The sequence below is a fragment of the Eublepharis macularius genome, chromosome 3, assembly GCF_028583425.1.
Source record: "Eublepharis macularius isolate TG4126 chromosome 3, MPM_Emac_v1.0, whole genome shotgun sequence".
Classification (NCBI taxonomy): Eukaryota; Metazoa; Chordata; class Lepidosauria; order Squamata; family Eublepharidae; genus Eublepharis; species Eublepharis macularius.
Window position 1 is genome coordinate 68051931 of NC_072792.1, and position 17417 is coordinate 68069347.

General features: G+C 37.0%; 1 protein-coding gene across 2 annotated transcripts in view; it reads left to right on the plus strand.

The window, feature by feature from the left end:
- Nucleotides 1-17417, plus strand: part of MOSPD2 (motile sperm domain containing 2) — a 32921-nt gene that overhangs the window by 2900 nt on the left and 12604 nt on the right. For both annotated transcript variants that reach the window (XM_054973622.1, XM_054973624.1), the window contains exons 3-9: nucleotides 6117-6272; nucleotides 7405-7491; nucleotides 8145-8299; nucleotides 8984-9044; nucleotides 13313-13351; nucleotides 14580-14704; nucleotides 14917-15081. In XM_054973622.1, the coding sequence (XP_054829597.1) occupies nucleotides 6117-6272; nucleotides 7405-7491; nucleotides 8145-8299; nucleotides 8984-9044; nucleotides 13313-13351; nucleotides 14580-14704; nucleotides 14917-15081 (788 nt within the window). The remainder of the gene's footprint in view (nucleotides 1-6116; nucleotides 6273-7404; nucleotides 7492-8144; nucleotides 8300-8983; nucleotides 9045-13312; nucleotides 13352-14579; nucleotides 14705-14916; nucleotides 15082-17417) is intronic.

Sequence of the window (17417 nt, forward strand, 5' to 3'; positions counted from 1 at the left end):
ATTAACAAAATGTTGTGTTCCTGTTTGTCTGCAGCAAGGAAGTGTATGTTCATAGGTCCATATGCTTAGTTAAAAGAGAAGTGTTCTTTAGTGTTATATGAATACCTTTGTTTCTTTATTTCTGCCATATTAGTTTGCCTTTGCATATTAGTAGCTGGAGCACATGTGGATATTCCATCAGAGAAACCTGTTCCCCGTGGAGAACCTCAGTGGTCTGTTTGGCTGTCATAATCAGGCCAGGAATTATTCTTGATCATTTGTTTATTTTCTGCCACCCCCTCCATCTCTTTTCTTACTATGCATGTTCTTTGAAGAAAGTTGCTTTAGTATGTGTACCATGTTACAGTATAAAACTTCAGCACTCCCTCACCTGGAAGCATTTTTGCTGGGCTGACTGTAACCTCAGGTATCATGCTTTATCTGGTTTTGGTCTGGTCAATACCGCCTATTAGGCGGTGCTCTTGCTAACTTCCTTAGTGTCCTCTGCTGTCATCTCTTCCTCTAGTGTAGGTCTGCTTGCCAAAACTACTTTGGCTTGCCTTTCGTTTTGCTAGATCATTTTTATCATTTTTAAAGAAATGGTGAAATTGTACTCTACTGAAGCATTGAACGCTGTTGATATTCCACTTGTACAAAGAGAGGAAAAAAGTGGTAACTAGCTGGATTACATTTTTCCTGAAGGCAGAAAGCACAACATTTGTCACCTTTAAAAGCCGTACACTTTGAATCAAGAAATGTTAGTAACAAAGTCGGCTTAATTGATGTAACAATTTTTGTATCTTGATAAATTGTAGTTGGAAAGTAAATCAACAATCAGATGTTTGTGTTACACCCTGGCTTGTACATACTTGTCTTTGTTAAAATAATCACCTTTAATATAGCATTCACCAGCGTGAAAAGTTGCAGCAGATGTGTAGCCTTAATAATATGTACTATAAGGTAGTCATGGTTACCAGCCTCTGGATATATTTTAATATTATTATGTGGAAATACTAGTTTCTTTAAACTTCTGTTGGCTTCACAGTATTTCTGAACTCGTTCTACTTAATGACGAGATCCTCAGAATAATGTGTATAATCTGATCCCTAATTAAAGTATTAAATACCACATGTCTTGGTAATGTCCAGATTGTTCTGCTCTAATGCTCTTTCTGCCAGGCTGCCTTTGAAGATGGTTCAGAAAGCAGAAGCCAGAATGCTGATGGGGGCTCACAGCAACATTTGGCTTTCAGTATGTTTCTGGGCTTGATACAAAGTTTGAGTTCAAAAGCCCTGAATAACAATAGTCCATAGTACTTGAGTTGCTTCTACATCTTTCGGCTAGTCCACTGAGGCTGACAATGCACCTCTGTTGTGGAAGCCTGCATTTTGCCTGTAGGTTTGGTAGACTCATGCAAATGCTTGCTTGGCAGCCATCTCTGAATTGTGGAACTCCCTGCTTCAAGAACTTTGTTGAAGCCCCTGTTATAGTCATTCTACTGGCTTTTAAAGGTTCTCTTTACAGAAGGCATTTGAATGAGATTTCTTTTATCTCTGTTTTTAGTGTATCTTTTAAAAGTTTTTGTGCTGTAGGCTAGTATGTTTATGCAATATTGTATTTTGTTTGAATATTTTGTAAACCATTCTGAGTAGGGTTGCCAACAGGTTGGGAGAAAAGTGTCTTGTCTTTTTAATAGAGGCTTAATGTATAGAAAAGGTCAGTTGAGGTAAATAACATTCTGTCAAAGGGAAAGGACCCTTTTCTCCAGACCTGTTGGCAGTACTGATTATGAGTGTGCATTGTCCTGCTTTTCTCTCTGTAAGCCTAAATAAATACACACCTGTGTTAATTCCTGTTTTTTCTCAATGAAAGCTTTGACAAAGTGCTACTTATTACAATACTAGTTTCAAGGTGCCTAAGGTCACTTGGCGATAATGGCTAGGCAGAATTATGAGGAAGGGACATCATTTATGGTAACTTGCTTCCCGGGTTATCTGGGAAAATCTGTGTCATTCACACATTATCCTGTATGGTGACACTGCTCCATTTTCTGGATGGTTGGGGGAATAAGTTCTGCATTAAGGGTGGCATTTTTCCTGCTTGTGTGAACACAAGTGCTTTAGCCTACCACCAAAGTACCATTGGAATAGGTGCCAGGTGGGCCTCAAGGGTGAGGGCAGGTCACAACCAGGGTGCACCATAGCTATTTTTGCTCAGATAGAACTCTTCAAGTAGGAACTTTCACCCTCTTTCATATTAGCATCTCTTTTGAATGGAAGGTGGCTACATCAAACATACCATACTCCTTTCTCATAACCAACCTGTTGGACAGAGACAGCCTATTTACTCTTAACGATCCCCTCATTTTTGAAGCGTGGTGGCTTATGTTTTATGCTACCTGCCTCCTCTCTGTATAACCAATGTGAAGTTATTTATATTCTTCACAAATTAGTGTGCTTGTGCCAGGGGGAGGAAGATCCCTTTGCCTGTATGCTATGGTAACATCTAAACTTGACTATTGTAATGCACTATACATTGACCTCCCATCTAAGTTAACTAGGAGGCTCCATTTGGAGCAAAATGCTGCAGCTCGACTGTTATCAGGAGCGAGCAGGAGCATGAACATCACTCCCATCCTACAGTCACTCCGTTGGCTATCTATCAGTTACCATGCTCAGTTCAAGTTATTGGTTATTACATACAAAGCTCTTCATGGCCTTGGTCCGGCATACCTACGGGACCACCTCCCTCCCTATGTTCCTCCACAGCAGCTTCACTCATCTGAACAGGGTCTCTTGCAGGTGCCAGCCTGCATATGGGCGAAATCAACAGCAGCCTGTACACGGGTTTCTCTGTGGTGGCCCCTACCCTGTGGAACAACCTGCCTAAGGAGGTCAGGAGAGCACCCACTCTCCTGGCTTTCTGCAAACGATGCAAAACTGTATTATTCAAAAAAGGCTTTTTACTCAGATAGGAGGGCAGTATTGTAGGGAGGGGAGTCTCAGATGCTTCGCTAATGAGTTAGGGCCATAGACTTCGCCACTGTGTTACCTTACATATTATCTGTTGCTTCAGATTTGTACTCCTTTATACTTCCTACGCTTCATGTTGCCTAATGTCAGTCCTAGAATTGATTATGTTCTGTTTCAGAAAATCTTCAACTCTGTTGGATCCTTGCTAATGCTATGTCTTTGTAAACTGTATTTATTTATCCTATGGCATTGTCTATGGAAATGTCGTTGACACTCTATGGAAATGTCTTTGTTATTGATTATACTAATTTCACACTATGTAATCTGCCTTGAGTCTCAGTGAGAAAGGCAGACTATGAGTGATTCCGCACACGTTGGCTAATGCACTTCCAATTCTCTTTATAGATCATTTGAAATGGATTTTTTTGTGTGCAGAACAAAAAATCCACCTCAAACTATTGATAAAGTGCATTAAAAGTGTATTATCCAACGTGTGCAGAATCACTCTATAACATAAATAAATAAGTCTACTTCAAGTAAGCATCTTGTATTACATGTTAAATGCTAAACAAGGAATGTTTAATGTTTGCAAGGCAATCTGGTGTATATTGTGATAATAACTGATATTACCTTAACAACATATGCCACTTTTACATGATAGTCTTAGAAATTCTCCTGTACTAGCAACCGATTTTAATTTCACCTCCATCACAAACGTGAACGAAGGTAGCTGTTCTTTTTACCTATGTGCAGATATGCCCTTTGTCGTTATCAGTATTAACCTTAGAGGCACCTTCTGGTAAACAGAGAAAGGGAAAGGCAAATGTTTTTGTGCCATTTATTCACCTTACTCCTTAGGTATGAATTAAATTTCAGATGTGTTTTACAGTGCTAGTCTCTGAGTACTTCCCCTGATGTGCAGTTAATCGGCAGTTGAAAACAGCATTGGAGCTTCACTGGCAGTTTTTTTTGTGTGTGTGGTGGTTCTTTTTTAAAAAAAATTTTTTTTATTAATTTTATTGATGACTTTAGTGGTTGTTGAGAAATGTGCTGAGAAATTTGTCACCTCAATGTGATACAGTTGTACTTGTTGCTGAGTGCCTACTGAAGTAACAGGAGAGATGACCCAGAGATGTGCATAGCTCTGTGTACTCTGGCCTAGTCTGCCTGTAGCCCAAGTTCTTTGGCATATTCTTCTTCTTAAGGGCTTGTTTGACTGACTTCAGCGCTCGCTCTCGCTCTGGGGCAGAGAAAAGGGTCTGATGATACAATATATATCTTCATATCTCCCTAAGAGCTCCATACAACTGGGTTGTCCCTCAGTTGACAACTGGGAGAGATTTGGATCACAGGCTGTCAGTTGTTGATTGTTAGCATGATACAGTCATGTTACTAACATTATATCATGTTATGTTTGAATGCAAGCTATGAATTGCAGCGTTTTGGTTTTCTTTCTGCATATTTTTCCCTAGATGGTTTTTATGCTTCCAGAGGTAAGATTCTGTGGTTTCTTTTGTATGGCCTTGCAGTCATGAATTGAGTTATGCTGTTTCTTTACTTACTCAGTCATGTCATGGATGTTTACATTAGAATCAATTCTTGAAAAACCTGTAAATTCTGACCATAGTATTTAACAATGACAATTGCTTGGAAAGTTCTACACTGTGTAGGACACAAGAACTTTCAGTCCAATACTAAATTAAGTTTATTTGGATCCCACTGATAATCAGTAATTTTTGTTCACCCTCACCCTGGGTTCTTTCATGCTTACTCTTGGCAGAGTAGGTTCTGAAAAATGTCCTGTATCTTTCAGCAAGCATCTGAACTAGTTTGTTTCTTAGTGCCCATTGAATAGTAGAGAGGTTTCAAGGCATTTCCATTGGGGACGCCTGAGAAACTTGAATTAAAATTGTATATAGCCATTCAATCCCTCAGGTATCCTTTGAATATATTTTGGCAAAGAGGCTATACAGTAGGACAGCCTCAAATCCATAAACCATATATGCTGCCATAGTTACTTGTTGATTCAAACATCTTAAATTTTCATAGGCTTCATTTTAAAGGGTTCTACTTCCATATTGATTTGAAGTCAGGTGTATAATATTATGTTGTGCCTCAAATGCTTGGAAAACAGATAAGGAGCTGTTTATTATTCATTTCAAATTTAGATATTTCTAAATGTTAAATCTTGAGATTCTGATCAGTAATTTTGAATGCGAATCTTATATTTGTAAATTGGTGTAATTAACAGGAATGTTAGACACGGGTTTACCTTTTCTCAGCATAGAATTCTTTTCTGAAACTCGCTTCACAAATAATTCTTGAGCATTGTAGGAGAAATCAAAATCATTGCTAGGTAACAGTCAACAGTTTACAGCTTTTCACTGGATATTGTATGGTTGACACGTTCATTGATTCATGTTTATATAAACAGCTATGATCAGACATTGCCATGCAAGTAATGCTCAAATTCATGCTGATAATGTCAGATTATATGAATTTGGCAGATTATCTTCAACTGTTTTTGTGGTTTCCTTATGAAATAATTTGTTCACTCCCATGTATAAAAGAGTAAATGTGATCTATATGTTATGTTTCTATATGTTTATGTTCCCTCAAGTCCAAATTTTACAGTGAATTCTTAGTTGGTACATTTTACATGTGATAAGGTGTGAAAGCAAAATTCAGGGCCATGGTGCCCTTGTGAACCAAGGTTAGAAGACATTGGTTCCGCACTGAAGACATTGGTTCCAGTCTATTCACTCTGGGGAAGTCTGCCTGCACTGCTAAGTAGGGATTTTTTAAAAAGTATTAAACTGGATTCAACCAGCTTTTCTGCTCATGAAAAAGGAGGGCCCCATTGGCCACCAAAGAGCTGTTCTGGAATCATGGGACAGTGGCTGTAGTAATGAAGAGAGTTGGGTGAGATTGAGAGGAAATGGATGGGCTGGATCATACACTCATCCTTATACGGGGATTTCTTGATATATGCTGTCATATTGATCCTTAATGCTGCAGAATGTAATTCTGTAAAACAGGAGCACCAAGTCTTTGTTACTGCAGATATAGGCTCATTAAATTAAGCCTTTCTGCTCTTACTACTCAAATCATTAGAAAACTTGCTTTATATGCAAGGTGCTCATGTTTTATTATTTTATTTATCAGCAAAACCAGATAAATATGATTCCAGAGATGTGGAGAGATTGCAGCAAGATGATTCCTGGGTTGATAACTTCTTGATATGGCAACATGATTCAGTGGATGAGGCACTAAAGATGATTGATGAAAGCTTTCAGTGGAGGAAAGAGTATGCAGTTAATGGTAAGATGCTTGGTGTCTAATTGTAGTTGTGTCACTCTTCTTACTAAAGTGCTTCTTACATCACCTATACTTCTGCTTGTTTTTTTCATCCCTATACTTCTATTGAAATATTTCAAATAAACTAAGGAAACCCTAGCAGTCATTTCTTGATCTAGTACAATTTTGTTCTAAAATCAGAAAATGAGGATAAGAAGGAGCTGAATAAATATGCAAGTTTGTGTATGAATATATATCTAACTTTATGTATGTTGTAGGCCACTTGACTAAGCCAGACCAAAATTCTCTGCTTAGAATAATTCCTAGTACTTAACTTTGTTCTTGTATTCATTGATACCAGGCAGATAGCTACCTTTGATATATTTTCCTAGACTGTTGTGTTCCATTCAGTTCCCATGGTAGTCTGATTCTTGGATATTATATGAAGCTTTATATGAGTTGATAGTTTCAGTCCTGCCTGTGTTCTCTCTCTGGCTTGGTTGAAATGTAGAATTAAACCATTGTTTATGTGAAAGAGCCTTGCAAACAGAGTGTTGTTCCCTGTTTGTCATCTTGCTTTGCAGGGCATGCTCAAGCCATTATTACTAGATTAAGAAAGCCTCCTTGAGCTTTTTTGTTCACATAGCTCCAAAAACGGCTTGGAATTAATGTCTGAATCTAGCCATTGCTATCTCATTGGAATGAAAATAGGTTCCTAATGATGGGTTATATTAGTAGTCATTTGCCTCTGCTGGAAGGGCTGCTGGAAGAGGGGATGGTGTTTCCAGAATTCCTTCCACTTCATTTCCACAGTTCCTCCCCCTTCATAGCCCTACATTGTGCCCAGTGCTGCTCCTGGAAGTCCCCTGAATTCTGAGGACAGTAGGCTACAGCTGGGAAAGGCCCATTTTGTGATTTCATGGTTGATTAGATGTAATCCAATATTTTTAACACCACCTGTGTTTCAATGATCTTGTGATCTAAAATTCTCTTCTATGGAATGAGCAGTGCAGTTTGATATCTATACTCTAGGATAAGGAAGAAAGCCCACCCTCCTTTCAACAGCCCTTTCACCAAACCCAGAATGCTTTTTATTTCATTTCAGAGTTCCTGTTGCAAATGTAATATGATTTGTACGAGTCTTGTGTTTCCGCAGACTTGACAGAATCTTCACTTCCAAAGTGGCTATTTGAAGTTGGTGCCCTTTTTCTACACGGTTATGATAAGGAAGGGTGTAAAATATGTAAGTCATGTTTGCCATTTCATGTACTTATTCCTTTTATTAAACTGTAATTGTTTTCAAACTAGAAAATTAAAACTTAATTACCATGATTAGTAGGTTACAGGGACTTAATTATATGAGAAACAATAAAGCAACACTGAAATACATAAGGACACCTAAACAGATTATATCACGAAGAGGCACCAGTTAAAAATACTTTGGAGATTTATATAAGACATTTAAGAGAAGGTGTTTTCAGTGTATGAAACTTGAAATACTTGACATCTTCACATCTATTATGAGGTCTGAATGCTCTCATGTTGGTTTGACCTATATAGTTTTAACTTTCATATAAGTACTGATTCCAGCCTTTGCCTTATGATTGCAACCTTCCCACTTAAGTCTGAATCATTGTTTTTAACCAAACTGCCTGATGATTACAATCCAGTTTCATTCCATTCTCAGTATTTAAATGTCACATGAACACTTAAAGCAAAATGTAATGTGACGGGAATTTTTTTATAGTTTCATATTTAAAAATTATTTGTTACTTATTTAAGAATGACCTATGAAAAAATTCTTATGTTATTTCAGAATTTATCTTATAAAAAATTGTTTTTTTTAAAGAAAGTAATTAACACAGACAAATATGTTGTTGGTTCCTCCCCCGTTAGTTTGGTTCAAAGTGAAACTTCATACGAAAGATGCTAAAACACAATTTGAGAAAAAGAAACTGGTAGCCTTTTGGTTAGAGCGTTATGCCAGGAGGGAACATGGGAAACCGCTGACTGTGGTGTTTGATATGGCTGAAACTGGGCTAAGTAACATGGTAAGCATTTTTTAATTGTTTCGTTTTTGATGGCATGTCTGGAAAGTTGCTGTTCAGGTAGAAATATCAATCCCTTTAGTTTAAGTACATACATTTAAATGAGTTCTTTCCCCAGTGGCATAAATCTTAGTGTTCTGAGTTAACTGGTTCATAAATCACAAACAGAACCAGCTATTTACTAGTGTTTAATAAAACTAATATAAGAGAAGCGCTGGCATAACAGAAAATGACAACAACCATATGTTTTCTTTTGCATGTGAATCCTGTTGAAATTCCTGTGTTTTAGACCTTGTTTTTAGAACTCATCTGAGCAGTTTCTATGCCTAGTAGGAGAGCAAGCCACTGCTAGTTTCCAGCCATGTCACTTTGTTCAAAAGAGTTGCACATAAAATGATTCATTCTGGATTGACTTTTTGTGCCTGTATCTATCATTTGTCTAGTCTGAATGGTCAAAGATCATGTAACTTCCATGTATTTTTTCCAATCCAAAGTGCATATACTTAACTACTTGCATTTTTAACAGTAGTTCAGAGGCAGGTTCAGCACTGATTGTACGCAGGCTGTCACGTATGTGTCTGAAGATAAGACAGTGTCATTACGCTTCTTACCATTGACAGTTTTTATAAGTTATTAGTAGACTTTAAAGACTTTTTCTTAAGTTAATTGATAATGTCTCTGTTTCAGGACTTGGATTTTGTCCGGTACATTATCAGCTGTTTTAAAATCTATTATCCTAATTATCTCTGTAAGTATGATAGCATTGCTTAAATTATATCATACTCTTAGAATATAATGGAAAATGTGGCAGAAAATAAGTTATTCTAAAAATAATATAGCTAAAAATAGCAAAGCTTTAAGTTCTAGAAAAAGAAGAGTTAGAGGTGAAGTGGTAGATTAAGTTTTTGTATGCATGCTATATTTCTTGAGCAGGGTTGAAATGATGCCAGTTTTCATGCTACCTATCCATCTGTTCTCCTTTGATCTCAGCACCCAAGATATCCTTACAGCCAAGAGAACCAAACTGATTAGATATTAGTTCATTGACATTGGAGTAAGCATCTATAATTCTGCATAGGATCTGTCTGCGTGCCTCAAAAGCCTCCCTCTTACTCTGCACTTAAACTGGCATCTCTCAAATCTAAGCTCTTGATTGTATCTGCAAAATGAGCACCAAATTTATAAGAGTGGAAAAGCATATCTCAACTCTGTCTTTCTTCTTTTTTCTTTTTTCAAAAATTATTTTTATTAATTTTTCATAAACAAACAACATATTAAACAGTGAATGTAGTAAAAATAACAGATTATTAATTTTGTGATAGTACAATATTAGTGATCAGTTCCTATTAAACTTGATAGATTAGTTATACTAGCAGTATAACATTTGCTTAGTTTTTCAAAAGATACTAGAAGCCAGATTAAATAACTGAGTAATACAATTAGCAACAGTGCAACATTTAGTAGGGCTTATAAATTTGTGACTATCTCTCTTAAATTAGTAGTCCTATGAAAAAGGAATTTCTACATTCTTACAAAAACCCTTAAAAAAGAAATATATCTTATCTATAAAATAACAGTGAAAATTTTACCCCCTACCCACCACCCATCTAAAAGGCTATATATTATTAATAACGATATGTTTATACCTCCCTCCCCCCTTTTCACCCCACAAAAACTATTGAACTCAAATTAACAACAAATTGCAAGCGATTTACATACCAAACACTAAACCTAAAAATATGATACATGTACAGCCTCTGAGAGACCCTGTGGGAAGTATCCTCCTTTGGGTCTGTTGAACAAAAGTACAACATCAAGGGTCTGTCATTGTTGGGAGCGAGAGAAAACTGGCTCCCCCCCACCCCCCCCAAAACCTTAATACTGCTGGGTAGCACAAACTGCTCGTTACATTTTAAACTATGATTTCTAAGTTTTGATTGTTCCCCCTTCCCCACTTACACAGCTTTTAAAGAAAGAAAAAAAATTCAGTGTTTCTTGACTTTGGAATGCTTTCCATTTTGTGGTTCAGTTGTTTCTAACTGGAATTTTGCTTCCTTTATGAGGAGTAGGTGGCTGAATGAGTTTTCTTTTTTGTGCAGATTTTGATAGGTCAGTTGAGGTAATGTCCAGTTTCTGCAGTAAAGCTTGTCCTGATTCATGGTCTTGATGCATAAAGACGTTCGTCTTTAAATTGGATGCAAAGTGTAGAGTATTTGATCCATTTATATTTTATTTTTGCTGCGCGTAATGCTTCGGTAGTCAGTTTGACATCTCTTCTCTTGTTTAATATCTTCGTGGGAAGATCTGTAAAAATCTGGATTTGGGCTTCATTACACTTAAGCATTTTTTGTTCTCTTGCAATCTCCAGAATTCTTTTTCTTGTTTCCCAATCTGGGAACATAGCTATAATATCCCTTGGAGTTTTCCTGTTTGCTTTTAGGGGTCCCACCCAGTAAGCTTTGGAAATTACTGGAGTGCTTTTGTTTGTCTGCAAAAAAACTGGCTAGCCATTTTGCTAGGAATGAAGATAGATTTAGTTTTGATGTAAATTCCTCATTCACCCCCCTAAATTTAAGATTCTGCTGGCGCACTATTAATTCCAGGCTTATAATTCTTTCATGCATCTCTTCTTTCTCTTGTTGCATAGTGCATATTTCAGATTGCAAAGAGTTAGAAATATCTAGTGCATTATCAGTCTTTTGAATAACATTATTCGTTTTTGCTTGAAGGTCAGCTATCTGATTAGAGAGTGGCTTTATAAGATCTGTCATTTTATTTAAAATATTAAGTTCCATGCTTGCAAACAAAGTTGCTAGATCAGAGTCAGGAGGGCTATTCATTAGAGCTCCTACCTCGTTTCCCATCAGCTGCATTTTGCTTGTGTTGCTTGCTTTGCTTGCAATTGCTTTCTCGGCCTGGTTTGGAGGGGAAAAGTCCTGCAGACGCTTTGCAACTGTGCCATTTTGCTTCTCAGTCTTCTCATTGTGCTTCCCCATGTCTGGGGGTGATTTTCATTAAGTTAAGATGTGCATTTTAGAGGAATTTGGAGCAGGGTGGGACAGAGCTCAGCTCTCAGGCATCCATCTTCTCAGATGTTGATGCCATGCCCCTCCAATGTCTTTCTGAGAGCTAGCTTTGCTAGTTCATTCGCTGCATGAAATAACTGCTTGTTGGTACTTTACAGTTGTGGTTCCTTAAAGCAAGAGAAACTATTCTTTGCAGCTGTCATGCCTACAACATAGTTTTGAAATATGACCTGTTGCTATTAGATGACTTTCGTGCATGCACTTGATTATCATCATTTGCCTGCTTGTTTCCATAAATCATGGATAATGAAGCAGTAGAGGGGGGGGGGGAATGGGAGTTACTGCTAATAATCTGATGTTCAGTGCATCAACAAGACCACTATCAGTACAGCTGTTACATTTGGTGGGCAGTATTCCCCTGAATAGTTCTGAATCCCTGGTTTGGTCACTCTCTGGGGAGTCACCCCCTGGATTATTTTGATGACTAGGCCCATGTGCATAAACAAGTCCAGTGGGAAGTGCACTGTGTCATATTTATATTTTTTCAGTCTCCTCTTCCTCCTGAACAATTACATCAAGATTGGTGTATCTTCTAGAGCAGCATGCAGTCTGGCACAAGGGAATACCACTTGGTGTGGCTTCAGTGAGTAGTGGGCACAACCACAAAATGGCTATCACAGGAGCAAGGCAATTGATACATGTTGGGACGTTCCAAGCCATGTACTTTTCTAAAATGCCTCCTGCACTCAGGACGTGAAAGAAATCTGGGATTGGTTCTCTGCCTTGTGAAGAAAATACCGTTTGCCTCCAGTTTCCAAAGAAAGGAGATTGCTAGTTTCCTGTGTAGCTGTTGGCTCCCTGTTGGTCTTCCATGAAGACCTTTTTAATTTTTTCACCAAGAGGAAAAGCAGGCTTCAGGAAATGCATCATCAGGCACCATAGTGCCACCGGAGACTGCTGTTCTAGATACATACTTGATAGATCTGTTTGATTGCTTCACATACAGTGCAATCCTGAGCAAAGTTACTCCAGTCTAAGCCCATTGATTTCCATGGGTTTAACTCTGCTTAGAATTGCACTGATAGTTACAGAAGGATTTATCTTTTTGCTTAACTATTAACATAAAACATTTAAACTCTACTGAAAAAGAGAGATTTGTGGGTAATGGCGTGTGAACAAATGTAGTGTTTTAAGTAACTTTCTGTGAAAGCCAAACAGTGCTAAAAATTATTAACTTGAACAGAACTTGCTCTGAATTGTGTGTGGTACTAATAAACATTTCTGTAACAGTATGTGCTCAGCTGCTTCCCTATTTGTTTCAGTGGAGGGGGTGCAAAGATTTGTAAATAAAGTACTTCCTCTTCTATTAAGATGAGTAGGCAAAGTTGTGTGTGTTTACATCAACTATAAGGAGAACTTTCATATAGAACAAGACACTTAAATTGGGATCAGTAGGTGCCACAGTAGATGTAATCAACATTTACACATAGCTGTGCCTCATAGTACAGTTCTTAAAATCCTAAATGCAAGATCGCTGTTCTGATGTGTGTGGCTTTACAGTGCATCCAGGATGCTCTGTAAAAAAAAAAATTTAACTAAGTTTTATATGAAGCAAATGAAAAATTAACAAAACAACTACACACACGCACCGGTCAAATAGAAAATGCTCTGTAGACCTTTTCATTTCCATTCCCTATTACTACTGACATTCTTCTGTGTACACATGTGTGTATGCCCTCTACTTGAAAGCTCATACCCTACCACAAATTTTGTTAGTCTTATAGGTGCTACTGGACTCTTGCTCTTTTCTACTGCTACAGACAGACTAACACAGTTTCCCATCTTGAACTGTCTCTACTTGGAAGTGGAAGAAGAGTTTTTGTTTAAAACAAATTAACTCTTAAATAAGTTTTCAGCAGCGTATACATTGCTTAGTGACTAGTATAAATAAGCTAACTGAATTGGGAACTTTTTTCTTTTGTCATTCCAGCAAAAATTGTAATCTTCGAATTGCCCTGGATAATGAATGGTAAGTTAAGTCTTAATTTTTCAGATAGAATCTGAGAGGTTGTGAGTAAAATTCAAATCTCTGCAAATCCCTTAGAATACTATATTGATATATTTTATTAAGTTTTGTTGTCCCCTTTCCCCAAAACTTTAAACAGATTTAAATAAATAAATTTAAATACATTTACATAAATACATTTAAATAAATCATAAACAGATTTAATCATAAATTATGTAAAAAAATCTTTATACCTATAATTTACAACTGCCTTTTTTATAATGAGAAGAATAAGGAATAGCTGCTCTGATAATCCTACTACAATTTAATCAAAGTTCTCTTGTGAAATTCAACTGTGTTTATATACTTTGTGTAAATATACAAAATTGCTTCTCATTATCTTGTTTGGGATACGGTTACACACCTATGAAGATCTTGGCAGAAATGGAATTTACATTTAGCCTGCCACCCATTGCATAATGTCTGGAATTGACAAACAACTGACCTTGGGTTGTTATGGGGGGAGTTTTTTATTCAGAAGATAACTGTTCATTGAAGTGCATTATATACTGCCTGTCTTGTGCAAGCCTTTAAGAAATGGTTTAAATTTATACAATGTTTGTGAATTTCAATTGGTTATGTTAATGTTAGCAGCTTTTGAGTAGGTATCTGATGAGAAAGCAATTTTGTATATTCACACAAAAGTATATAAACACAGTTGAATTTCCCAAGAAAACTTTGATTAAATTGTAGTAGTAGTTAGATGATCATAGTGGTTATCTCTTATTCTTTTCATCTTTGTACTGTGATCACTCTTTTGGGTTTTTTTTAAAGGGTATTTGTACATTTGCAGCAGGAATCAGTTATGAATGTAAGCTGTTTTCTGCTGGAAAAAGATACTAACATCAGTGGAAGAAGTTAGGTGCTTGCAAATTCCTTCCCATTGCAGATTCCTTCTTCTCCTCTCCTATTCTCAGGGATCTAGGGGGTTCTCGGGATCTACTAGCATGCTCTTCAGGGTGCACAGCAGGTGGCAGTGGGAGGATAGAGACTGGAAAATTTGCTTCTGGAAGAGTTGCTCCTTTCCCCTAAATACAACCTATACCATAAAAAGTTTTGCCCATTATTTGTTAGCCCAGTATTAACAGTTCCTGGCCAAGTTACAGTAGGGCTATTGTACTGTTACTGTTTGACTAATCTGAAAATATTCATTGTGAACTGTGCAAATAAAGGAAACTTTATTTTTATCCAGCTGCTTTTAAACTTGTGAAAAGCTGGCTTGGTCCAGATGCTGTGGGATTTCTGAAGACAGTCAATAAAAATGACATCCAAGAATACATCAGTGCTGAGTATCTACCACCTCATATGGCTGGAACTGTAAGTATATTATTGTGTAATAATGTTTTATGCAGTTAGTAACAATATTCTTTACACAATGTGAGCAGATAATGGAAGGATCATTGGAGCATAACACATCCTAATGGTGACAGAAATGGATGAATGAATCTGTCATTCCATTCTTGATCATAACAGCATAATCCACAGCCCACTCGTACTTCAGTAGTACTAAGGCATTTTTTATGTTATAGGATACCTTCAAGTATAGTTACCCTCCACTGGTGGATGATGACTTTCAAACTCCTTCGTGTGAAAATGGGCCTATTACTAGTGAAGATGACACTGAAAGCAGAGAAGAGATTGAAACGGACAACAAGGAGAATCCTGATTCTAATGAAGAGCAAGGGTCAAAAAAGGTATCCCTGGCATGAGGAGAACATATAAAACAAAAGATAATGTTTCTATAGCATGTTGATCTATAATTTGTTAATCTAGAAAAGCTGAATAAAGTCTGAGGAGTAATTGGTTGTTTTTCGGAGGTTTGTTTTTGTTTTTTTGTTCTCCTGTCTTAATTAACCTAGGCCTAGCATTAAAGCTCAGCCCTAAGCATGCTTATTAGGAAGTCCCACTTACATCTGAATAAACTTGTTTAAGGTTGTGGAATAAGTGATCAGTATAACTGCTGCTCACTTGGAACTGAGCTGCTGTCAGTTACACAAAATGCTTCCCTGCTTGGATACCAAATGGGATAGCCTCCCATTTTGTGGAAGATACCCAGCAAAGTTTAGCTCTTATTGGACCTTCTCTGAGGTTTGGAGTGATTGCCCAAGCTCTTTTTGTCCTGTCAGAATCTGAATTCTGATCCTGTAATCAGAGTATTCTTTTGAACTAGAATGTAATTCTGATCCTGAACTATGAACGTGTCACTGTCTGATGAGTCACCATGTTGTAGTTGCTCCAGTTACTGTGTTCCTCAATCTTCCAAGAGTGCTCATTCCTTAGCTGCTTCAGCAGATGCCACACTTGAGTCCTTGATTTTGGCATCCATGGTTGTATGCCTGTTACCATTCACACATTTTCTCAATGGTGTGACAGTTTTATTCACCTGATAATACATATTCAAGGTTTTTAACATTTGTAATCACCATGTTGCAACCACTGATAGCATCTGTGTTCATTAGGGAATTGCTTGTGTTTGTTATGCTTCTCATAGAGAATTAAATATGACTGCTTCTGGATTCTTTTCTAGCTGATGTCACTTCCCACTTCTGCAGTATAACTTCCACCGCATTGCTCCTATTGTATGTGTCTCATCACACTTAAGCAAGATTCAGGGTGAGGCTGTGCTGGTGAGGGCAGTCTCTGTTCTTAGTATTCATGGTCCAAAATAAACGGTAATTTGAGGCACAGCTGAAAGGATGGTAAACCTTACACTTATCCCAGACATAGAGATAATCAAGGTCAGCTCCCCCTCAGCCCCATTTTTTCCATATATGTTGATGTCTGCCACTTTTATTGGAGGGTAGAATTAAAAATTTTTTACAATTTTTTATTTATTAATGCAAAAACATAAAATAAAACAAACAGGAGAAAAAGAAAGAAGGAAAACAGTGCTGGCTACAAAAGCACTATTGGCAAATCTATACATAGGTATCTATAAAAGATTTCCAAATATTTAAAAAGAAGTCGATGCGCAGTTGCCCTCTATATGCGATACGCTCAAATGTTGATAAGTTTATAAGGTCTTCAGTTTTGAAGTATGTCTTTTAGCAACAGTAAGGGCATGGAGGGTCCATTTCCATTGACTAAACATGACCAAAGCGTATGTTTAAGTAATGCATTTTGTGAATTACACCGCCAACAGTTAGAAACTGTGCTTAAACCTTTAGTAAAAAGATGCTGTGGTGTCCAGTATACCCTAAATATATTTTTTGTTGAATAAGTCGCACTCGCAATTTAAGATCCATAGTAGCAACAGTAACAATATGGTTTAAGGCCTTATTCCATAGCTTTAACAAAATTGGATGTTTCAGATCATTATTCCATCTCTAAGATTTTGTGTATCATATTTATTAAACAACCTCAAATATTTATATATAAATATTGTAGATATTGCTTTTTGTATGATTCAGTAAGCATCTTCAAAAATGGGGCAGATTCTGAAGCACTCAAAGCTTTAGACACCAACAAATATTATAATGTAAATTTTGCCATTCAGCAGAAGTTGGCAAATCATATTTAGACCTCAGTTGGAAAAATGACATCATCATTACCTATCAATTGATCTAAAGTAAAAATTCTCATATCTGTCCAAGCCTTCCATAAGAAAAATGTATTCCCAATTTTTAAATATGGATTTGACCATAATGTTAATTTAACATGTGAGAATGGGTCAAATTGATATTGTCATGATATTATATGCTGTACTTCTCTAGCTGCAGAAATTATTGGAGGGACAAAACCCATTTTAACATAAGTAGATCTTAATACATCCACTTAAAAAGTGGTTCCAAAAAAAGAGCCTCCAAAGAGCCCAAGATGGATACTCTTAGGGGATGGATCCCAATGATTTGCACAACCTAACAAATATGCCTGATGATAAATACTAAGGTCCGGAAGACCAAATCCTCCTCTTTAAAGAAATCTTGGGTGGTGTTGAACCCTACATAAATTTCTGAAACAAAGTATGAATTTTGTAAGTATATCTACAAGGTATTTAGAAAGGGGTTGCATGCATAAACATATATAATTT